We start from the raw sequence: 25,538 nt of genomic DNA, 5'->3' as shown, positions 1-25,538 counted from the left end.
AAATTGTCTTATGAGAAATGCTTCAGTTTTTCTAAATTTATGAATTTTTATACTTGCCTTTGTTGTGTAAATGTATGTTTTTATTGTGGTACTTTTATGAATTTTATGAAATTCGAATAAAGGTCTTTTGAACTTGAACTTGAGTGTAATTGTGTGACGTGTAATTATGTGGCACTGAGTGGTATTGTTTGGAGTGTATGTTGTAAGGTTCAAAGCCAGAGTGTTGATGCAAGTAAAAGTCTTAAGCTGCCATCCCGAGCACTTGGACCCTCACTCAGTTGGCCGGTTGCGTATGGATGCGCATGGTATTTATTGTACCCACACTGTTTTTAACTAAAAATGTATCTAAGTAAATCCAGGGAAAAGGCCTGGTAAAAAGTGAAGCTAAATACCGGATACGCCTGTTATGCCTCTTTCCAATGTGGAATACTTGGATTAGGAAGTATCTAGCTCATCCTGTGTACATTCAACCCCACGATATCACTATTCAGTGCCAGTGGCTAGAACGCTTCCCTATTCTCGCCTACTTCGAATCATGCCCCGTCTCTGCTCCGGGCAGATGTCCCTCTTTCTCCTTCAGTGTATTACGAATAACAGACTCTCTGTAACCAATACATGGTGCAAAAAGGCGCTTTCAGGCACATCTTCAGATCTGCGCAGAATGACCATGTGAAGAAGATAAGAATAGATGAGGTTTTGGTATTTGTACCACATTGGAAAGGAGTGGCGTCTTCCTGTTTTAGCATTGTGTAAAGCATTGGGGGACACAGTAGATACGCCTGTGTTTGGCCTCGGCCTGAACAGTCCCAGCAGGGCAGCATAGGCATGCTTGCCTGATCGGGCCCTCCAGGAGGTTCTGTCTTGAGGAAGGGTTTGTGTTTGCGCTGAAGGTAAAGGATCGCAGTGTGTACAGCATTGTAGACCCGGCCTTCTGGGTTAGGCGCTTGCAAAAGGTTATATGGTTGATTGGAACGAAAAGCTATTTCCTTGTACCTTATTGAAGATTTGACTTGAGTTCACGGGCATAAATTGACCTTGGAATTGTAAATAATCTTTTAGTTGATTAATGCCCAGTTCTTTATCATAAAACACGAAGTGGAGATGCTTGTTTAATGTGTAAGGACACCAGAAGAAGAAGACCGCTTCAGCTGTTCTACCCACCATGCCAGCAGCCCACATCTTCTTGATGAACTCTACCATGTATGACATTGGCATAGATGCTGCGCAGTGCCATACTCCGATGACCCTCACAGGACACGTCTGTGGTAAGGGCTACTAAAGAAATACCTGGCTGTAGAAACAATAGAGGGTGACGCCTGCTGCTGATGCAGAGAAGGTTACTACTTTACGGAGGCTTTCCTAGAGTTTAACGATGTTGGGTATGTTGTCACTGGCTTAATGTTGTTTATCCAACAACGTTGGTTGAGCTTGTGCTCGCCACAGACGTAAGTGTGAAAGCAATGAAACATATGCTTTCAATTCAATTTTTGACAATTTATACACACACACATTAATATACAGTTATATAAACATACTATCTTCCCAAACTGAAAATGGTATTCTCTGGTCCGCGTAGGAAGGATGAAATGTGGAGTCATTGTGTCTGTTACTGAAAATATTTAACATAGGGGTTATACTGCACATCATTTCAGTTAGCACCTTAGCCAACTGCTGTCTTAGACATTTAATAAACATATCATCTGACATGATTGCTTTGAAACCTATTTGCACTCTGTGATAAGCAGACATGCCTGGTGCATCACAAGCCTATGTAGAACTAGAGAACCAATTTCCTAATCACCATTGCAGGTCTAGAACAATGTCTAACATTGCTTCTTTACCAGCCATAGCCCTTTGAAATCCTTTAAAAAAATACCCGAAGTAAGCCAGCACCAGCTTGTAGCACATTACAAAAACGAAATAAATAAATACGTTGCTTATACTATAGAATTGTTGACAGGTATGGTCAATGTACGGCAGCCATACCAGGCTGTGACAAAAAGCAGTCATAGTAATGTTCTGCTTTTCTTATGGAGGGGTCCAGTCATCTTTTAAACAGGTATTTCTACCTACCCAGCCAGGCAATTTGTGATTTCTGTATTAGTTTATGCTCTTAAGGGGACTGATCACTGCAAACTATTCAGATTTTTTTTTTAAAGCTTCACATGGCAGCAAGCTAACAAAGCGAGCGAACCCGACCCTCTCTAAGTAGACTTGCCCTTCTCTAGCAAAAGAAGCTTTAAATAACAAGATCTCGGCATTGCTATGGCAGGGGGGCGGGTGAGCTGCAGCCTTTGAAGTCTGATGCGTTGGCACAGACAAATGGTGGTGCGCGATGTGCACGTGGGGGGGCGGGGGAGCGGTAGCCTTTGAAGTCTGATGCAGAGGCACAGACAAATGGTGGTGTGTTATGTGGCTGGCGTGCACGCGTCTGTCTCACATGAACTTTATGGGATCCGCAGCTGTTTTGGTAGACTTTTCTTTTCCACTTACTATAATTCTCGCCAGCAATGTGCAAGCGCATTGGCAGGCGAGACCTAAAAAACGAGTGTAGTAGAAGACTTTGATTAATATTGACCGTATTACATTGCACTTTGCCTTACAGCTGCAATGTATGTTTACTTTGCAGCCACTGCAGTCTTGTACCGTGAAGGAGAGAAAACAAAATCACTGCTTAACTAAGTACTGCTACAATGTTACTTAACCATTTTATAATTGTAAAAAGGAGACAGGAAATAAATTGGCATCAAACTGGGCACCCAAAGTGTATGCAAAATAAATGAGTGAACTATGTCTACCGCTCCTAAATTGACAGTATTCAATAATAGGGGAAACGAAAAGGGAAAAACAACACCCGAGAAAGTAAAATGACACAACCCAACCACCTATGACACACAAGCCTGCAATGCTGAAGATACAACCGAGGTGTCAGAATAGCTGATGGATGATAATAACAAACTATGTATCATGGAATGTCAAGGGAATCAGTCACAGAATTGAAATACAAAATGCCCTCTCCCATATCAGCAACCTGGAGACCCACATCGTCTTTATTAAGGAAACTAACTTGGATGAAGTGGAATTCCCAAACTCCAGCACAAATGGGTGGAAATTAAAATTTTCTCAAGTCAATGGTAAAAAGAACAGTCAACCTACTACTTTACAAGGAAAGCTGAGTAATCAGAAAACTTGCAGGCAGGTGCGTTGCAATCACAATACATCCAACTGGTTTATATTTCCCTTATCAGCATTGGTGTGCCAACATTGTCGGACAAAGACCTAATAATGTTAGGAGAAGAACTAATCCCATGCTATAACGAAACTCAAAATAAAGAAATCCCTCAACCCGGATGGTTGCACTCCTGAATTATAGCAAAACCATGTACCAGACCTAATACCAAAACTCAGACGTCTGCTCAGCAACTTTACCAGTGATCACCCACCGCAAGACTCCTTCACTGAAACTATCATAAACCTGATACCGGAAGACGTCAACAAAACTAAAGACTAATCCCATGAATTTAATTAAAGCTGTATAAACTTCACAAAGCTTCCCAACTGGAATTAATCACGCCACAACTAATCAAAGCAGCTTACGTTAAAGGAAGCGTTGGAAAAAAAATCTGTATCCACTACTGAGTACATTTCGGGCAACTATTAAGCATTTAATAAAAGCCACAATGATAATTAGGGGCCCTAGCAATCGCATGTTCCAGAAGCTCTCTAATTGTATAAATTATTAGATCATTATACTCTTCCAATGGAATACACATGATTTAACACAGCCAATAAGGACATGAGTGCATTAGATGCTGATCATTTAATGATCTCTAGCTAAATTGACACCAGCGTGTTATTCTTCCTGAGGCGAAAAGCCGGGAAACATTGCCCTTTGCACATTGTATTTGCGTGTTAAAATTGTGACTTTACTTTTACAATTGTGATTTTACTTTCAAGCTTTTAAATTTGCTAATTTGCACATACTCGAAATATTGACACTGTTGACACTGTTTCCGCTTCCCACCTCGGACCGCACAGCAGATTGAACGCTGTCGCGGCTCGAACCGGGGGTCAGCCGCCATCTTAGGGAGGTGCAGGGATCGCGGTCTAGGCTTTCAGACCCTCCCACCCTCCTCCTGTATAAATGTGTATCATTTCCCGTCCGCGCAGCGGGCGGGCGCAGCGGGCGCGCCGATGGCGCGCCGAAGGCGTGCCCGTCTGCGCCCGTCCGCGCCCAACCGGGTCCCGGGGCCAGAACCTCTGGTTCTTCTCCATCGGCTCCGCGCCCATACTCCAGAAAACAATTACTTGACTTAAGATCTTTCAATACGCATATAACGCACTCCTTTGACCTGCTTGGAAATTTTCCTTTGCACTGCCCTGATTGCCCTTTCCTATTAAATACTCCTGATTTATGTAAAAGTCAACAACAATTAGTTACCATTCCTTCTCCTCCTGGCTTTATCTTTATCAGTCATAACTGTCGCTCTCTGCCCAAACATAAACGCAATATTTTTGACTTGCTTACTGATGAGGCGCCTGATGCACTATTTATCACTGAATCTTGGCTCCACGACAACTCTGGCCCTGACATCGCCGAAGCACTGCCTATTGACTATGCCATTGTCCGAAATGACCGTCCTGTAAGGACTGGAGGCGGTGTGGCAATAATTTTTAATAAAAAATATCTATGCCATTCTGATTCTATTACTCTGAGCAAATGTGATGCTCTTCACTTCAAGCTCACTCTAAACCCCAACTATACTATTACTGGACTTTTAATGTACTGTCCCCCTGGCACTACTAATTCTTGGTATACCCAATTTTTGGATTACATAGCTTCAGTGCTCGTATCTTCCAGTAACTTTTTTGTCATTGGTGATTTAAACTTACATTTGGACAACCCCAATGATAAGGCTGCTGGTAATTGTATCACCGATCTTGCTGCTATGAATTTAATCTTACATAACAAGGGCCCCACCCATAGGGGTGGGCATCTTTTAGATCCTATCTTTTCAAACTCTTCGCTAATAACATGCTCTCCTGCCTTACCTGTCTCTTGGTCAGATCGTTATCCAGTTAAATTCACTGTAGCTACCAACAAAACTCAAACCACACCTAATTCCTCTCTCAATTTTAAAAGGAGAATCTGGAAGAATTTGGACACTACAGCTCTCAACACAAAACTGCTTGATCTTTTGCCTAAATACCGACCTAACTTAGACAACATGAACTCAGCTGCTAACTCGGTGAACTCTTGGCTCTCTGATGCTATAAATATCTGTCTTCCTCTTACAAACAAAAAAAATGTTGTCCATAATTCTCCCGCCCCATGGTACAATGAAACCCTTCGTCTACACAAAGCTCAATGTAAGAGACTAGAACGGGCCTGGAGGAAGGATTACTCTACTGCTGCCGGGCTTACGTATAAAGCCGAATTGAAACTATACCACAAGGCCTGTGTTCACACCAGAGCCACCTATGTCACAAACTTAATTACAGAAGCCATGAATAAATCAAATGTTTTATTTATAGTGGTAAAAGACCTTGCTGGCTCACAGACAGTTGCTATACCCCCTCCTCTTTCGAGTAAGAAATGTGACGAACTTGCCCAGTATTTCACATCTAAAATCGACACAATCTATAGAGATATAAAATCTCTTGAGGAATCTACTGCCTGCCCTTGGTTACCCCCTATTACCTCTTGCCCTCCCCTGGCTTCTTTGCAGACTTGGCCTGACCTTATACCTGCCACTCTTTTGGAAATCCTAAACCATATTAAATCTGGCTCACCCATGGATCCCGTACCTATTTCGGTTCTACGTCAGCTTGAATCTTCCCAACTTGAAGTGATATGTTCCTTACTTAACGCTTCTCTTGCTTCAGCCACGGTCCCCCATTGCTGGAAGCATGCAATGGTTACCCCACTCCTTAAGAAACCCACTGCAGATCCTAATGTTGCTGCCAATTTCCAGCCTATCTCATTGTTGCCAGCCTTCTCAAAAATTTTAGAAAGACACGTTCATCTACATCTCTCACGCTTTGTCACTTCCAACAATCTTCTTCACTCATCTCAATCTGGCTTTCGCCAAGGTTTCTCCACAGAAACCACCCTATTAGGTGTAACTGAGAACATTCGCCAACTATTAGATCAAGGTGAAACGGCTGCACTGATTTTGCTTGATCTCAGTGCAGCCTTCGATACTGTCTCCCACAGTATCCTTCTCAATAGCCTTGCCTCTTTTGGCATTTGTGACAAAGCCTTACTCTGGTTTTCGTCCTTTCTTTCTGACAGGACTTTCCAAATCTTTTCTAATACTTCCACTTCTAACATCTATCATTCCCCTCATGGTGTTCCCCAGGGTTCTATCCTTAGCCCTCTCCTCTTCAATCTTTATGTTGTCCCGTTAGCTCATGTCGCACAGCTTTCTGGCCTCAATCTCTTCACTTATGCTGATGATTCTCAGATTGTGTTTTCTTTATCTCAAGCAGACCCTTCTTCACCTTCCTCTCTGCAATCTGGTCTTAGTGACATTTCTCTCTGGATGAGCCGTAATTTTCTAAAGCTTAACAGCGATAAGACGGAGGTGCTCGTCTTTGGCAACAAGCCTGACCTTTGGAGTCCGAGACACTGGCCGTCAACCATGGGCGTTCTACCCACTCCATCGGAACGTGCTAGGAACCTAGGGGTTCTCATTGACAGGGATCTGTCGATGAATGACCAGGTCAATAAAGTCTCAGCCACCTGTTTTACTATTCTTAGATGGCTGAGAAAGATCTTTTGGATTCTGCCATCTGACACCCAAAGATCTGTTGTGACGGCCCTGTTGACCTCAAGACTGGACTACAGTAATGTGCTCTATCTGGGGGTTACCAAGGCCATCCTGCGTCGTCTCCAATTGGTTCAGAATGCTGCTGCCCGGCTCCTGTGTGGATGCCGGAAATATGATCCAATTACGGAACGCATTAAGCAACTTCATTGGCTTAATATTGACAACCGAGTAAAATTTAAGGCACTATGCTTTATGCATAAGATTAAAATTGAAGTTGCTCCCATTTATCTTCGAGCACTCGTCAAGCCTTATTTACCCACACGCTCACTTCGCTCTTCTTCCCAACATCTGTTCTGCGTACCTAGGTTCAGGCTTTCCAGAGTGGGAGGCCGTTCCTTTGCTGTACTGGGACCCAAACTGTGGAACTCTCTTCCCGTGGACTTACGAATGGAGCAGTGCCATCTCCGTTTTCGAAAAGCCCTAAAGACCTGGCTGTTTGCCCAATAACCCCTTTTCTTCAGGATCAATCATGTTGTTTACTGTCAATTAGCGCCGGGAAACCCTTACGGGTAGCTGTCGCGTTCTTTAAGATTAATAATAAAATAAAATAAATAAATAAAAATCCAAAAATGATTAGCAAATATAGTCAGCATAGTAAAAGCATACTTTTCCATATAATTCTCCACTAATACTTTATGGGTTCCAGAGTAGTGTGGTACTCACCGAAAAAACGCTTCAGTACGCCTTCAGGGTTCCCTCGTCTATCCCTCCTCTAACCCTTCCAATCCAAATAACTGACTAACATATCCGCTACTCAAATTACTTTCATATTTCACCATACTTACTCCCCACTAATCCTTTATGGGTTCCGGAGTAGCGTGCTACTCGCCAATAAAATGCTTCATAGCCTTGTCAGCGGTAGTAAGCTTTATAGAAATGCAATTACAATACAATACAATATATTGTTGTTAAAATAGATGTTGTGGGTGTGTCATCTCAACGAGCAGGTTCCAGTAAAGTCCGATTGTCTCCTTCTTCTAGATTTTGGGCCTAATTACTGAAAAGATCTGTTCTATGAAACCTCAACTTCTCCTACTTCTCTAATTCTAGTGAGACCATTGTTCTTACCTCTAAACTCATCCCTACCCATTCTTCCATAATGTACCTCACAAGACGAGCAAAGCTACATGTCACAACGGTCCCTTATGACCGCATCCTCTCCCTTTTGACCAATGCTCTTAAGCCTTTTTCTCCGCTAATGCCATGGTGTTGCAGTTGTAATTATCTCCTCCACAGAAGAATACCGGTTTCTAACAGAAGACTCTTCACCAATATCATTGTGTCTTCTCATACAGAAGAAGACAGAGCCTGGTGTTGAATTGATTGATTCTGAAAGGGCATTCGACTTGTTTGAATGGAAATATCTTTCAGACCCGTGAGATGACTTGGCCTACTGGGGAAATTAGTGCAATCGAGGGACTGTTCACACAACCCAAGGCCAAAATCCTTGCCTACAGTATACTTTCACATAATATTGTTCTGCACAGCAATGCTCACTCTCTCCACCTATTTTCATCCTTGCACTCAAGATTTTTCTTGAGAATATTAGTAATAATGCCCTGATGCAAGGGATACAAATCGAGAAACATCTATACAAGCTGGCAGCACGTGCAGAAATTATACTGATAGCCTGAAATCATCGATCCCTCATCTACTGAAAAAGGCTGCCAACGATGAAAAAGTGCTGGGATAATCACTTAACGAAGAAGGCAATCTGAAGAGCTTCCATTACCAAAACTATGTAAGAATCACCATATCACGAAGAGTAACTTTAACCCCAAGTACATCTCATTCTAGCAACTCCACTTTACCAAAGCACTATCAGCTACATCTAGTCTTTTGAAAACTCAAACTCTAAATGACTTCGCAAAGAAGATTGCAACATAGTCAAGCAACCCCCCTAAATCTACCCCCCTCGGTCTACCTTCACCACTCACTTGACCTTAGTCAGAAGAATTTTAAATATTGGAGCTTGTAACTGTGCTTTATCTTTATCCGTTTAAATACATCAGCCTGATTCACAAATAAAATTATGCCTGCAGATGGGATAAAATTTAAACCGTTTTGAAAGTGATTAAATTCGAGGTTCTTCTACTCAGCAGATTCCACTGAGTACTTGAATGCTTAAGGATTTACATATTTGGAAATTTACATTTGTAGAATTGAGCTTGCAGTAACGTCACACTAAAATACATTTGCTCTCGGTAGCTTTATGTTGTTTCTTCACCTGCGAATCCCCGAACTTTGCACCACCACCAGGTTTCAGATAGGTGTTCCCATCTTTTTACCACATTGAAAATGAATTGATTTCTTCCCTTAACTGGTGTAAATCTACAGCAGGGTTCATAATTGGAAACTACTTGCAAACTGGTTGGACTTGTCGTCCACAGTTTTCACAGTCTGAAACTACCTGCAAAAGAGTTGGCATTACTCACAACGTGCACGTTTCTGACTATAAATCACCTTTTGCTACTGTCTCTATGCGGAAACCTTTTTGTGAGCAGACCTGCTCACACTGAAAATTCACATGGTGTGAATCACTAAGGTGGATATACATTTATAAATAAAGGGGATACATAAGTTAAATGAAACTTGGGAGTTCACATACCTTTGAAAATCAGGCCCTGTATAGTTTTTTAAAAAAAAGAGCATGCAGAGCCTTTCTGAACTAAAAATTCAGGAAGGTGTTGCACGACATTAGGCGCATAGATGTGTTCATTGTCTTGTACGTGACCCTGTGCTCCCTGCTGGAGCTCATCCTGTGCTTTGGAGGTTCACACCCCTGTGCTGCTAAATAGTGCCGTTTCCAATGTCCCTTTGATAAACAACGCTTAGCAATCACCCCTTTAAAAACACCCTGTGCTCTCCTGACCACAGCACCCAGCATTGCCATGAAGAGCATTTGGCTTCTATTTGCTGCTGTCTCTTTGCTCACTGGTGTGACGTCGAGGGTAAGAAAGTGCATGCAGAACAAAGGCTTGGTTGGGAAACCTGGTTCAACGGATCAGTCATGCATTTCAGTGTCCCTATTATTATTTTTTATATCTGATGTGATACTATGTTGCTAAGGAAGGGCTCATCACCTGTGCTCCAGACTTGCCCTGTGTAACCTCAACGAGCACCACCAGGCCAGCAACATAGAACATCTCATGCATTACATGACCCCAGGGATTGGCTGGTTTTGCAGACATTTATTTCATAAACAGTACATACCTGAATTTTTGCTCAGTTTTTTTGTTGTTGCATCCCTACAGTTTTTCTTGTTCCTGTAGATGCTGTCCTAAATACTCCATACATACTAGTCATAATAACGCAGGGTTGCCCATCAGCATCTTTTTATTTCCCTTCTTTGTTAACGTTTTGAAGCTTTAAAACACAGTCCGATACCCAGCATTAACAATTCCTACCTGTCTGTGCAACCACCTTAGACGAATTTCTTCACTTCTGCTGTTCCCTTGACATGATATTTACCTGCGGCATAAAAGGCAGTTCTGCTGTGTGCTCCTAAAGCCCATTCCTCCCTTCTGGGGAGCCTTGTGGACCGCTATTCGGAGTGGCATTCCTCCCTCTGATTTAAACACATACAAGAGAGGTGGTGGTGGTGTGTTCAGTGATATTGAAAAAAAGTCAGGTGGTATACAGAGGCATTGCTTAAAAAAAAAAATTAAGTCATAAAGACTTTCAGAGTGTGGAATTCTGTGGAACCTGTGTCAAGGTTTTACTTCTTTTTCTAATTTTGTTTTCTTTTTTCCTAGATCCGGACCTCCAATAAAGAAAGGCAGAACACGCATATTTCATGGTCTACATCCGGTAAGAAAGCCCCATTTGATTTTTATTAAAACTCTCAATATATGAAAAGAAAAATGTTCTTGCATATTTCCTCACAACATTGTTTGTGACTCCCAGTTGTGAAATCTGTAATGAAATGTGTAGAATGGACATGATGACCAACATTGATTAGTTTACTTCAGTACGTCTTTGTGGCAGACGATGTAGGTCACAGTAGGGCAGTTTTCTATCGGGCTGGCCTCTCCAGGAGGGCGTTAGCAGGCAAAATGCTGTCTCAAGGTGCAGTGTTCACCCAATAAAGCATTGCATTTCAGAGGGGGCGGGAGAACCAAGCTTCTTGAGGCTCTCTGTAACCTTTCAACTTACTTTAAAGCACTATTAACATGCTGACCCACTATCTATTGTCATCCTTGTTGTAGGAGGAACCTATCTGGATTTTGAAGGGGTTAGGGAGACCCCAGAAAAATGTCTGCTGCTCTTATGTACAGCTGTGCCCCTTTTGTAACTTTGTCTTTCTTGAGATTTCATCCATAGCGCACAAAGTAATGCACATGATGCCCCCAGAAGGTCATCTGGATGGGTAATATATGCAATAGACCAAAATGTAACTTTCTAAATACAATCCTTCGTAAATTGGTGTGGATGAAGGTACAGCATGCCATAATGGATACCCCTGAATAATTGCTCTTTAGTGACCAGTGTTGTTCAGGCTGCCCACGTTGTAGGGCCTTCATGGGTTCCTCCCCATTAAAAAACAAGGCTGCGTATTTTTGTCTGATGAGCAGACTTTCTAAACTTCAGGATGGAAGAGAGAGGAAAATGGCCAAGTTGGATGAAGGAGGAACATGTAAGTGATAAAGCACAACCAAATTTGGATGGAAATGAAAAAAATCTTAGCCTCTGTATCATTAGTAAAATCCAGATTTTCTGCTCACCAGGCTGTGAAAAATATAAATTATCTAAGAGTGCCAGACAGGAACCTGGTACAGCAATTAAGTCAAAAGGAAGGGGATACGGAGATGAGAAAGAGAGATAAGGACTGGGATGGCAGTAACAGATGGGGTTATTGGTATAACATGTAGACCAGATCAGGGGAGAATGGAGCAGAAGGTAGGTTACAGTGAAAAACAACCATTTGGCCTTTACACATGCTTAAATCATACTCCGATGATGAGGCGGGGTCGCACATAATTTATAAGCGGTGCATAGCTTTTACATGCCTGAAGGGCTTTAAAAGCTTCAAATAGTGTCTGTATATTAGCACAACCACTGTAATGTATGAAAGACAAACTCCATCCAATGAAGTGAGACTGTGCCACCATACTTAAAATGGATACTGTATGTAAACGAAGCCACCCGCTCATTTCTTCAAATGTGTTTTTTTCCCTTTATATTAATTCTTTATATTAATGGAAACAGCGAAAGATCCCTCTTGTGATTCACCCTTGTATTCTCACCTCTATGCACTCATCTTATTTTTCATCACCTTAATCTCACATTAAAAACTGTCTGCACTCAACCTATTCGCTTTGAACATTTGGGAGAGGGACCCAGGTGCTCTGAAGCATATCCCTCCGAATACAATGGGAATTGTGCTTGAAATTAATATTAATGGGTGGAAAGTATCTGCCCTGAGTGACATTTTAGCCTTTTGCATTATGGTTGAGAGGAAGTACCTTAAGCCTGAGGAGATACTCACTGGAACCAAGAATACAGCATTGGTAGCCAGTGGATAGAGTATCCGCATGCCAGGTTTGAGATTGATCTGAATGTCAAGGTGGCCATGATTAATGTCGGGGTAAGGGAAACGCAAGGAGCAGGATGTCTCTTGGACAATTATTTGATCGCCCCAGGCTTGGTGCTAGGACCAGAAGCCTTTATGGCTTGGACAATGTCAGCTGTGTTGACAAGAGCACAGGCTGCATCACAGTCTCAGAGTGCGACTGGGATGATGTCTGATTTGCAACAACCAGGTAAAGTTAGTTTGCATGAAAGGGCAGACTCTGGGAAGGCAGTGACCGTGGAGGTCATCGCTTCTGCTGTAAAGGGAGAAGAGTATGAGACTCCCAAAGCGGCCCATGAGTAGCAGTCTGGTTCACTTCCAGAGTTGCAGATTTTGTTAGCTGCTTGAGGGCCTACTCGGGATGACAAGAAGAGTGCCCTATGCTTGAGGGACTTCGGAAGGAAGCCCAGGAACATGTCAGGAAAGGGGTGGTTGGAAAGCACTGTTTTGGCTGGGAATATTGTCTACTTTATAGTGAGCCGCTAAATCCTGAACCAGGTACTAGCAAGAGGGTAGTGATTCCATTATTGCACCGGAACTTCCGGTTGTCACTGTCTCATGAAGTACCCTTAGCAAGGCCCTTAGGGATAAGAAAAACCCAGGATAGGTTCGACAGTCTGTTCTACTGGCAACGGATGCGTAGAGACACAGAGCGGTACAACTTGTCCATCTTTTCAGATAAGTGGTAAGACAAGAGGGAAGACTAAGGCACCCTTAGTGCTACTGCCAATTGTAGATGTTCCATTTGAGAGGGTGGGAATTGACATAGTTGGTCCATTTGCCCCCCCCCCCCTCACATTCAGGCAACAAGTATATCTTGGTATTGGTCGATCATGCCACCAGGTATCCTGAAGCTGTATCTCTGAGGAGCATAGTTACAAAGGTAGTAGCAAGAGCCCTTCTATGGATTCTTTTCTAGGATCGGATTTCCAAGGACTGTAATTTCCAAACGAGGAACCAATTAATCTTCTTACAAGAGAGAGATATGGGAGCAAGCTGGTGTGAAATACCACTTCTCCATGTCGTACCACCCCCAAATTAATGGTTTGGTGGAGCGGTTTAACAAAACACTAAAAAGCATGATAGATACTCTTATCAGAGAAGGGATCTTTTCCTGCCATGCGTCTTGTTTGCCTACCTAGAGATTCCTCAGAAGGGAGTAGGGTTCAGCCCCTTTGAATTTCTGTATGGACACCCGTTGAGGGGTCCACTTACCTTAGTAAGAGAAGAGTTCAAAGGTACCTCGGAGACTCCACAGTAGGATGTGGTAGACTATGATTGGCCTCAGGATGTTGATGTGCTATACAGGAGTCAGGCAAAGGAAAACCTTTAGACTAGCCAAGCGATGATGAAAAATGATACGACCAGAAAGCTACACTGACTGGGTATCAATAAGGTCAGGAGGTGTTAGTACTGAAGCCAATTTGTCCCAGGGCTTTGGAGGACAAATGGTGTGGGCCATGCAATGTGGTCCCGAAAGTATCGGAGGTAAACTACTTAGTGGACACCGGGGTCACAAACGTACCCAAGAGGGTGTTCCATGTGAACAGGCTGAAGCCTTCCCTCTGCAGAGACTACACGGTGAAGGTCTAAGTTGTGGCAGAGGAAGTGGAGGAAGAAAGTGAGCCTCTTCTGACTCTCTGCATAGTGACATGAAGTATAGCATTGTGGATTGGGTACATTTAGCCCCTGAGTTAACACCTGAGCAGCAGAGCAAGTGTAGGGAGGCTTTGAGACGGTTTGCCAACTGCTTCTTGCTGACTCTAGGGTTGACACTTGGCTGTGTGCATGACATAGACACATGTGACAGTCTGCCAGTAAAGGCCACAGTGTACAGAAGGTCTGACTGGGTTCAGGGATGCATTAAGGTAGGGGTTGCCAAAATGTTGGACCTGGAAGTCATTGAGAGATCTCATAGCCCTCGGTCTAGTCCTATGGTTCTAGTACCAATGCTAAAGTCTACTGACCTGTGGTTCTGTGCAGGCTACTGAGCCCACAATGAGGTAACCAAAACCGGTGCCCATCCAATCCCCAGAGCGGATGAGCTTGTGGATCGGTTAGGTGCAGCAAAATACTTGAGCACTTTTGATCTGGCCAGTGGTTATTGGCAGATCTTATTGGCACCAAATGCAAAGGAGAAGCCTGCATTTTCTACACCAGAGGGGCTAGATTAGTTCTGGTGATGCCCTTTGGAATGAAAAATGCTGCTGCCACTTTTCAGCACTTGGCCGGGTCTGAAAAATTCTGTGTGGCCTATTTGGATGACATTGCAGTATTCAGCAATTCATGAGTAGACCACCTGAAGCACCTGGGCCAGGTGTTGGCTACGAAACAGGAGGCAAAACTGACCATCAAGGCAATTAAGTGTCAGATGGGGCAGTCCTCTATGGTCTACCTTGAGCATGAGGTGGGGAACAGGAAGATTCGCCCAATGGATACAAAATTCAGTCTATGTTTTAGTGGGATGTACCTACTACCAAGATTGAAGTTAGAGACTATTTAGGACTCACCCGGTATTACAGAAACTTTGTGGCGAACTATGGAGTATAGTTGCGACATTGACTGCTTTAACCTCTAGGACGCAGCCCAGGAAGGTAATATGGACTGCAGAGTTTCAAAACGCATCTGAGGAACTGAAGAAGGCACTTTGCACTGCACTGGTACTGAAAGCACCTGACTACAGTCAGCCTTTCATTGTTCTGATGGATGCCTGACAGGGGAGTTGAAGCAGTGTTAGCTCAACTGGATGATAAGAATAGAAAGCGTCCGGTAGCATTTATTAGTTAGAGATTACTACCCAGGGAGCAGAACTGGATGGCTAGCGAGAAGGAGTGCTTTGCCATAGTGTGGGCCTTGCATAACTTCCGCCTCTGTCGCTTTGGCACTACGTTTTTTCCGGCAGACAGGTCATAAGCCTCTGAAATAGTTGGTGGCTATAAAGGGAGATAATCTCAAATTGTTGAGATGGTCTATTTCTTTGTAAGGGTTAGTCTTTGTTGTGGAGCACAGAGCCGGATCGAGTCATGGGAATGCTGATGGACTTTCCTGCTGGTTTTACCGATCTGACCATCCAACCTCTCCAGGTTCAGAGTTAGTTTGGTGTGTTAAGATCTTGGAGAGGCATTTGTTGGGACGGAAAAGTTCTCTGCATGGTAACAAATGTGTAGCCTTGCCTGAATGCCCAACTACAATGTTGTCTGGATCCCTGATGCTGATTCTTTTGAATCCTAGGCGAACAGACGTGTGTGTGCCTTGACATAGGCCTGTCTCATGAATTTTGGTCTAGTTGGACCGGGAGGGGTACCCAAAGCGCTGCCCTCCTAGTAGTGAAAGGCTACCGCCTTCATCAGGAGTTAAGTAGCACACGTGCGGTGATGGCAGCATATTGTGTAGTGATCAGTGCTAGTGAACAGGTCCTTTTTACCCTTTGTCACTTAAGTGACGCCTACAGGCTCACTCACCTGCTTAAGAGTTCCGCTGCTGTGCGCTTAACTCACCCCTGGCTTAAACCAGGTTGATGTGGAAGTGTGTGCATGGCGGAAACGTGCTGAGTGTATGTGCACTTGCAAGAAACACACTGCATAAAGGGTGTAGCTCACATGGTAAATTTGTCTATGCTGATGGTGTGTGTTTTTACAGTAAATCACTCTTGTACAATACAGAGAGACTGCAGTACTGAACAGTGTGCACAGACTGAATGCATGTGAGTATGCTGGTGGTGACATAATATGTGAGGATAACAGTGCTGTTCAGTAAGTGTGCTGGGGATGTACGCGGAGTGCAATTGTTTCTGCACTGGCACATTACATGGAGCCCCTTGGATCCATCTTGGGAAGCCCATGCCTGCCTGGTGAAAACATGAGGAAAAGAAGAATCTCCCCAGACATATTTATGTATTGCTGCATTCCTGTAAGCTTGATGGGACATGCACTGGAGGATGGGAGAGCTAGGCTCTCTGTGTTCATTTCAAGGGACCTTTTTGATTCAGTGACAGATTACAAGGAAGGGGCCTGAACACATCTCACGAAGAGAGAGAGATAGGGCTGATATGGGAATCGTAACGAGTAGGGCTGAGGGCCCAGGATTAATCTTTTAATGCACATTTCACTGTGGCTGACGCCAGGTAACCTCTGGGCACTCCCATGAATCTGGTTGTGGGTAATCCGCTTTGGAGTCCTGCCTGCTGTGACAGACACCCTTCAGGAGGAAGAGAAAGGGAAAAGATGCCCACTTGCAAAGAACAGAACCACAGCATAAAACTTCAAAGACACAGACGCTAAATTATATTTTGTGTCTGGAAAAGGACTATAAGTAGGGGAGTCTGAGACCCCAAAACCTTATCTGCCGAGCACCCAGACGGGCTGTGTGAGCAGGGGAAGCTCTGAAAGACTTCTGCCTGTGACTAGGACTATGGGCCCATGCCTTCTAGTCTCCCTGCTTGGTGAGGGGACATCACCCAGGGGAAACCAAGACCACCTGCCTTGGAGGCTTGTGCACCTGCGCCTGCCTGCTCGCCAAGACCAGTGTGCCCTGTGAGAGAGAGAAGTGTGTAAGACAGAGCAAGGTTCAGTGGGGATCCCAGATGTGAGGACTCTGTGCGAGGCATGGGGAATCCGCTCCCACACTGATCAGGCCATAGCTCTTGTGCCAGAATATTTCAGCGACCCCGTATACCAGGAGGAGCCACCATGGATGCCAACATCTGTTCAGCGTGACCAGGCTTGTGAGTGCTGTGGCAGGGACCCCTGTATGCAAGAATGGTCAGCCGGATACGCGGAGGCCAAGGGTCTGGGTCTTTGCCGATCTGGAGCCTGACTGCACTGCACAGCGGAAGGTTTCCATAGCGCTGGAGCGGGTAAGCCAAGGACAGGGAGTAGCCAAACGGCTACTAGAGCCCCGACTTCAAGGGGGGTTGTGTTTTTGCTTTTGAATGTCGTTTACCCTGCGTGTATTGAGTTAGAGTTAAAATACTTCTTTTAATATAAATGTAATTGACTGAACATTGATTTATTGTTTGCACTGCTTGCAAGTTGAGTTGCGAGTCATGTTCACTGATCTGGATCTGTCTCTCCCACCCCCAAAAAGGAGCCTTGACTGCTCATTCTACGCTCACCAACTGAGAGTCAGGTGCAGAGGTGGGGCGGGGGAGGGGGATTACTTGACCCTGTTGAGCAGGATCCATAGTAGGGTTGGCCCCATAACATCAGGAGTAAAAGGCCTCCACTACTGCGGTTGGGCCCAGTAACACCTGCTTGCCCAGTGGCCCTCTGAACGGGGTTCAGACACATTGTTTGAGCCATGCAGAAAGACTTGTGCTTGACCAAAACATAGCTGTGGAAGAGGTCACCACTGCGATTTCCTAGCTAGAATGGGGTTGGGAACCTGGGCCCAATGAATGACCAAGAAAACTCTTTTGCTGTCTTTTGAGTAAAATTGCTAATCCTCTCTTAAGAATGTAAGTGGAGGCTAGGGATTACCTCGTTTACTGCACTGCCTATCCTTGGCCACGATAATACTGATAAAAAACAAGGAAAGTCATTGGAGAACTGTATCTCATATAGGTCAATCTGATTATTGAATATTGAGACCAAGGGACCAGTAGACTATCCTTGCATAGGCACACTTGTTTACAGAGGTCGAGGAAGCACCTTTTGCGTGGAAGGATGATCTGGTGTAGTCATAGTAGAATTAATAATACATTAAAGTACAGGCTCTGTAGTTGAAGCAACAGTACTGAGGCCACTGGCTACCACAGGCATTTGATACTGTGGTGTGGAGCTTTCTTTCACGGTTATTAGTAGGATGGGTTTTGGTATGGATCACGGCCTGGGTTATACTGCTGCATGTTATGGTAAATGGGATACTGTGTGCAACATTTGAACTGGAACAAGCTGCTTGGCAGGGATGCCAATCATATCCCATTTTATTTGAATTGATGATGGAGCCGTTGACGTACTGGGTAAGGGCAGATGCTTTGACTAGGTGTCACTAGAGACATGGAAGAATGCTATACATGCAATCTAAAGGGAGTTCGTGAACTGTTTAGTTCGGCTGTGCCACAGTAGCCAAAGCACCAATTGCTCTTGCTCTGCAGAGAGGCAATTTACAAAATGCCACTTCTCAGAGTTGTATGTATACTATAAAATGTCTCCTTTTGGACCCCAGGGGTTTCTTTCTGAAAATAGACACTCTACGCACAGACCTGGATGGGAAATACTGAAAATGTGATTCTCAGAGTTCTGTTGGGATTCTTGTTATGGTGAGATATCTCTCCCAGATTTACATAAGTAGTTCTGGGTGTCCCTTGTGTCATCCTCATTAAGTATTCTCCCCCAGGACGAATCGGTCCTGTACATTGATCATCATGCTTTGAGGACTTGGGGATATTACACAATGATATACCGGGCAGTCCCTTAAACAGATAACCAGGACCCAGGCAAAGGGGGGAACAAGCAATGCGAACTGGTACATCTACGACTGAATGGAAAGGTATTCGAACAAAAATGTTTTTCAAAATTGAGTACACTTGTCATATATACAGCTGAAGCGTGTCATGTGATGTTACAAAACTGAAACCCAAAACATACAAGAATATTCCCCCTGCCCTCACTCCCTGAGAATGTAGGGTACTGATGGACAATTTGTGGTCGGAGGAGATCTCACATTTATGTAAAGCACTGATTAATGACTCTCCTAAGATCTTAGAAATGTGAAAAGCAAATTGGGAAAGAGACCTGGACACTTTTGAAGATTTGGGTTGGGATGAGCACAATGGGCTCCCAAAGAGGTGTCTATAAAAGCAGGTTGTCAGCATGACACACCCCAATTGAAAGTGAAATATAACAAACGTCTTTGTGATAAAGAACTGGTGATGGCTAGGCTTGACCGTGGGGAAGTAAATGGTGTCCTGCATTTCAAGTCTGGTTTACCAATACGAACTAGTGTATGGCGGCTGAAAGGGAGATTTATGGGTGTAATGGATACAAGTTGCAGAACATTATGAAAGTATGAGGCGACTGGAGCGCGTTTCATGGCTTGTTATGAAAGGCTGATACCTAGGAGTAATACTGGACTGCTGGTGTCTGAGGTATGGAGTTGCAATGAAGGAGTATGTGGCTGGAGTACTTGGGCACATTTTTTGAGCATTGTTAACTCTCGTCAATTATATATGCTCCATGAATGTAACATTGTTGATATATTATGCTTGCATAGTGAACATGGAAATCACGTAAGTCTATGGAAATGGACCCCGCACCTAGTTATGTTTACAATAAATGTTGCTGTTGAAGCTGAACAATAAACTTGGTATAAAAAATAGCTTTCCAGGTCCCTGCCAACCTGATTAGAGATGTCCAGCAGATGATGCCTATCTCTGTAAGATTTTCAAACTAGTCTCAGCCAGTGTAACACCATCAACCACCATAATCTCAGCCACAATTGCCACCGCTCCAGGCAGCTGATGCCACAGTATTCCCCCTCACCACCAACTAACCCCGTCAAGCAGAAGCTGACACGACCGAGGTTGACAAGGCAATAGAGGAAAAAGTTAAGGTTCCAGATACTGGTGTGGCTGGTGGTCAACAGGAAGTATAAAGCACTGGACAACAAACCCACCTGTCTTATTGACTATACCAAAGCAAACTCAGCATTTATGCAAGCAGAGCAGCATAGATCACAAAACCCTATCTCCCCGTGCCACACTCCAGACCAGCCTTTTTGGATAGAGATGACAAAAGGATTCACAGCTTTGAAAATGAATGCCTTCAATGACTGCCACATCCATCAGAGTAGCTATTACCTGGCCATTCTTGTTTGTTATTATCAACAGATTTTGGCAGCTTTCGCATACTACCTGGATAGGATTTGAGCAGGAGGGAGATAAAAAATGCATCAGCAGTGGTCTTCACCTCAGCAATGGGTATGGCAAATATGAGCTTCAGAAATGCAGCAGGATTTACTGACCTTTATCGACATGGCTGGGTAAGGAGTGCCTCCTTCACACCAGACCTCAAAAACTGGATCATTGAAAAGCCTTTTAATAACTAGGCAGTCTGTTGCCACCATGTTTACGATGCCCTGGAGCACATCAAGTTCGGTATGACTACTGCCAGGTTGTTTGATGTTCTACAGCTTCGTTACCAACAGCCATTACGAGGAGCTAGATGACAAAATCAGATTCCTTACAGAGGAAGTTTCGATCCTCATCATAATTAATCCCCGTATGGGGCAGTCCTTGTACTGCCAACCATACAGCCTCAGCCATAGTGTGGGGCTTCTTCACAGACCAGCCGTTGTACCTAGTGGTTGCTGTGCATGCCCAAAAGCTGTGCCCACCCCCCTTAACTGGCCTAACAAACTAGCTAATACCACAAACTAAATGTAATTAGTGGTAAAAAAAAAAAACAGCCTTCAACTCCGCTCCCAGGTAGGATCCTACTTGTGCTTTAGGTGCTGCACTGCATTGATCTGACAAGGGCCCTGATGCTATTGAAGTTCAATTAGTACAACATTGTCATCATCAGAGCTTCCAAGAAAGCAGTCATGAAACTACAGAGAAACCAGCAGCACACATATGCTCAAATTAAAGAAATTGGAGCAGGGGGAGATCTTAAAGACCTCTTCTTGTGGTGCAAAGAATACAATTCAAACTTCTGGAAACACCTTTAGAGCTCAGGAGCACATGTGCTCAAAATATTTTAAGAACCTTTTTTACTCTCTACCTGCCAAGAGACTGCGAAGTCTCACCGTTTTCTCCAGGCTGCCATGTATGCCACAGAGTGACTCAGCAAAGAGAGTGTGCTCTTTCTAGAGCAGAGGTCTTCCATCTGTGGGGTGCAACCCCCGGGAGAGGGGGGTGGGAATGGAGGCATGGGAATGAGGTGGCAATCCAAAACCTTTGCTTTCCTTTTGGATAAAGACAACAGTCATGGGATGGCTAATTTAGATCATTATCAGCTGAAGTTCCATTAACTGAGTCTCTTCTCCTGTGAAAAGTTTTCGTTCCAAAGTACCAGCTCGCTTGAGTGAAATGCAAATGGGCCTATAGGCCTATACGTTAATCTGCAAGTGTAAAGGGTGCTTGGAGCTGGTTCTTGCTTTAATTGATCAAATCACTCCAAGCTTTGTGATGACAAAGATTTGGTTTTTTGAGTGGTAGTGCAAAGAGTTAACAACTGAGCTGTGAAGTGCGTGCTTTTAATTTTAATTGTATTTACACAGCCTAAGGGTGTGTTGAAAGGACAGTGATGTAAAAAGAAAATTGCATTTCATACGCTCTGGTATTCCTAAACATCTACATTTTGGAAGCACCATTTTATCGTAAAACTATTTGCACGGTTTGCAGCACTCTATCTTACACTGTGTGTAATGCAAGTATAAAGTAATGACTTAAATATTTACAGTGCTTTCTGTCAGAGGCTGTGACCTCGTAGCACTAAAAAATACACATCACTATTCGCCACTGCACCAATCAAGTTCTAATTCTGTTGCTTTCTGGTTACTCACAGATCTCTGCAGTGCATTAACTAATAGAGGTTTTATAAAGTACTACAGTGCATTTCCCACTGAGTAAGACGTTTTAAAATCTAATTTTTATTTACGCTGCCCATTATTTTATATGTAGCTACCTGATCATGAAAGACCTAAAAAATGTACAGAATATTTTGGGGCCTATTTATGAGAGGCTTTCATCTCTAGAGCATCACTTTTTTTGACGCTCCAGCGGCGCAAGTGTCTCAACCATACCTATGAGGCGGTGCGAAGTCACCCTGCATGGCTTTGCATGGCCTCATAGATATGGAGTAAGACATAGCAGCGCAAGTCACTGTGTTGCCTTACTCTGCATCAAGAAGGTGTTCCATGGGCTTTGCGTGGGGTTACCACGCAACACCCATGGATTTTGAATGCTGTCCCATATTTACAAAATCACGTAAACCTGGGGCAGCTCCAAAAACAAACGCCTGATCCAGCGCATGCGCTGGTCTGGCCGAGACATTTAGTAGCTGCTTTGAAAAGTGCTACTAAAGCGGCCACCAGCTTACTGTCACGCGCACAAGTGCGCGCGCTGCTGCGCGTGCATCCCTAGCGTGCTATAGCGCGTTATCGCGATCACTTTCGCTTTCAGAGTGATCGCGATGACTTTCGCTTTTATGGCCGCGTGGTATTACTTTTACGGCCGCGCAGCCAATGCTTGTTTTCTCATTGAGATGGGGCGCTCTGGGTTACACATGGGGCGCTCTCCTATGGATTTGTTCACATCCATCCCAAACCTAATATTTTATAGGTAGGGTTTCCGGTATCGTTCATTACTTTAGAAACCCAAAGCATTTCTATACTACACTTAGACACTTGTGGGAGTCAAAGCGCAGAACGGGACTGCAGCTGGTGGTTAGACTTGCTCTGGCCAAGTCATTCTCCGATAGTGACTGCATGTTGGCTACCCGGCCCACAGACACACCATTTGAGTCTGAGCGGGCGTGATACATGCAGGCAGTACAGCAACTGGCAGTAACCGTATTCATTCAATTTCTCCTAAGCGAACGCTGGTGTAAAAAGTTGGAAAAAGAATACACTTCTTTAAATCTTACACGTCCATTGCTGGTTCTGAATTTAAACTGCTCGGAGCTCAGTATGACCAATATGGCGCATGAAAGAGCAGCTTCCTTTTTCACCCTCCTAAACGGATTTTAGATATATATTTTTGCATATTTTTTTCCAACTTGCCGCATGAGGTCGTTCATTCAAAAGATGGTCCGCCCATGCTTACAAACGCTGGCTTACTCGGCGTGAAGTAGTCATCACAAAAATGTAGTTAATTGTTGTAAACGTAATTATGTTCGCATTTTTAATTTCCAAGCTAGGCCGGCTCCAATCTAGCTTCCGAATCCAAACTGCTGAGAGTACAGCAAGCCGAAAATAAAAGCGCACACAGAGGGATACTGACACCATGGGTGTCCGCAGAGTAAGGGCGGGGTGGCTACCCCCCAATGGATTTTTTACTTCCCCTTTAAAACAAGCATTGGCAAAGCCAATAGGTCTCGCCTTTGGGACCTTTTATAAGTTTTTAGCCATGCAACACTTGATGTTGGTGCACCAAGGATATTGTGCTGCATAACTAAATACTTATAAGGTCCTAAAAGCGAGACCTATTGGCTATGCCAATGCTTGTTCCTCTTTCCATGTGTACTGCATTCTGCAGCTCACATCGAAAGAGAAAGACGCCTCTCTGGATTTTATTTGAAGGAAGGTGCCCCTTCCTGTACAAAAACAATCCTGTCTATGTTGGTGCTAGGCATCAATTTGTGCGCCAACGCAAAGGAAAAGGACAGGAATGCACCGTATTTCTTAAATACAGCGCATTCCTGCCCTTTCACATTGGCATAGGGCAGTGCAGCAAGAAGTCTTGCGGTGCTGCCCTGCGCCAATTCCTCATAAATGAGGCCCTTTTGTTTTTAGCTACACCTTTTACTGAATACTCACGTTCAAGGACCTTTGGTTTGCTAAACACTGTTTAATATTATTTCTCCGCCGTAAAAATTATTTGCTGTGGGAATTGGGGACGTTTATGGTTGTCGATAGTTGTCTATGATAAGGAGTACCAGGTTCTAGAACTTTTCGTCAGAAGGGGGTCCTCGCGCCTAAAAACGTTTGACAAGGGGGTCTCTGCATCATAAAGTTTGACGACCTCTGATCTAGAGCCATCAGCAACAGAGAGATGTAGGGTGACTGGACAATGGAGTGGGTTTGCTCAAACCACTCACACCCCACTTCCCCCAACAATACCTGCCTATTTTTTTGCTGAGTTTTTATATAGCGCGAACTAGACCCGAACCGAATCGGGTATCAGAGCTCTTTACATAGCACCAGTTACGTTACATGAGGACACACATTCATTTTAGGCATGGGGAGATTAAGTGATTTGCCGAGAATCACAGGAGGTTTTTGGCATTGTTACCGAGACTCGAACCCAGATCCCCAGGTCCGAGCCGAGGTCGGGCGCTGGGTGATCTAAACATAGTTAGAATTTTTTTGTACTTTGTGTCTCTTGATTTGAAAGTTTGGTAATGCGCTATAAATAGCGGTTAGGTTACTTTCGAGTGCATTGTGTGTAGCCGGAAGCCAACTAAAGTCATAATCAGGAAGGCATGATAGTTGCTTACCCAGTATTTTCGTCACCGTTTATATCCATTTCTAATTGAAATCTTATGTGAAGACCGATGTTTTGTTTTCACTTTTTTTTTCTAGGACTATGCCAGTGTTGTCCTGGTCGGCCTCGGTAAAAGGTCAGCTGGAGTTAATCATTTGGAACAGTGGAATGAGAGCAAAGAAAACATTCGCTCAGCTGTCTCTGGTAAGTGTATAATTTCGTACAAGTCATACACTTTAACTAAAGTTTTGGTTGCATTATATTCCAGCGTACATATATTATAACACGTTGTTTTTCATCTAGCGCTTAATACGGCAGCTTTGTCACACAAAACATAACTGCATTTCAACATTAGAAGGATGAAAAACCAAGTTGGCCCAGCAAGGATTAGAACCCATATGCTCCAGGTTATCGAACAAGTCAACCATTGCTTTTAACTGGTGTAATTGATTTAATAAGAGAACAGGGACAGCCCAAACAAACAGCACAAGCCACTTAATCAGTGTCACCCTACCAAGGACCGACTCACATAAGCAGGGAATGAAACCCCACTGGCTCAATACTGCCTGTCTGGAGGTTCAGATGAGAATAACTAGGCAGTGGTTGTCACTCTTAATGCTAGCTGCGTGTGTGTTTCTGTGTGTGCGTGTGTAAGATGCACCAAGGTCACCATGTCTTTCTCTGTGAAAAACAGGCGTTTCATTTAGATGTTCATGATAGTGCATTGAAGCAATATCTGTAGTAACATGCCCACGATCAAGAGTGTTTGGAACTATTTTTGCTCATTAATTTACTAATTGGTGGTACTCAACGTTTATTGCATTTTTGTTAGTAATTTTTTTCTGAAGGTACTGTGTTGTACTTCGGTGCATGTTATACAGGTATTTCCGTTTATGAGCCCTAAAGCTTTGAATATGAGGGAATCTGATGAACCGGCAATTAAGACAGTCAAATATTCAGAGTGCTTTAGAAACATTAAGGCAGCGCC

At 43.8% G+C, this 25,538-nt stretch overlaps 1 protein-coding gene across 1 annotated transcript in view; it reads left to right on the top strand.

Annotated features, from left to right (window-relative positions):
- The window catches only part of LAP3 (leucine aminopeptidase 3), a 332,922-nt gene that overhangs the window by 51,781 nt on the left and 255,603 nt on the right, over window positions 1–25,538 (top strand). Inside the window, exons 3-4 of the mRNA XM_086964054.1 lie at window positions 10,589–10,643; window positions 24,649–24,754. Coding sequence (XP_086820180.1) covers window positions 10,589–10,643; window positions 24,649–24,754 — 161 coding nt within the window. The remainder of the gene's footprint in view (window positions 1–10,588; window positions 10,644–24,648; window positions 24,755–25,538) is intronic.

The sequence above is a fragment of the Lissotriton vulgaris genome, chromosome 3_2 (genome assembly GCF_964263255.1).
Source record: "Lissotriton vulgaris chromosome 3_2, aLisVul1.2, whole genome shotgun sequence".
Taxonomy (NCBI): Eukaryota; Metazoa; Chordata; class Amphibia; order Caudata; family Salamandridae; genus Lissotriton; species Lissotriton vulgaris.
This window is presented reverse-complemented; position numbering and strand designations above follow the sequence as displayed.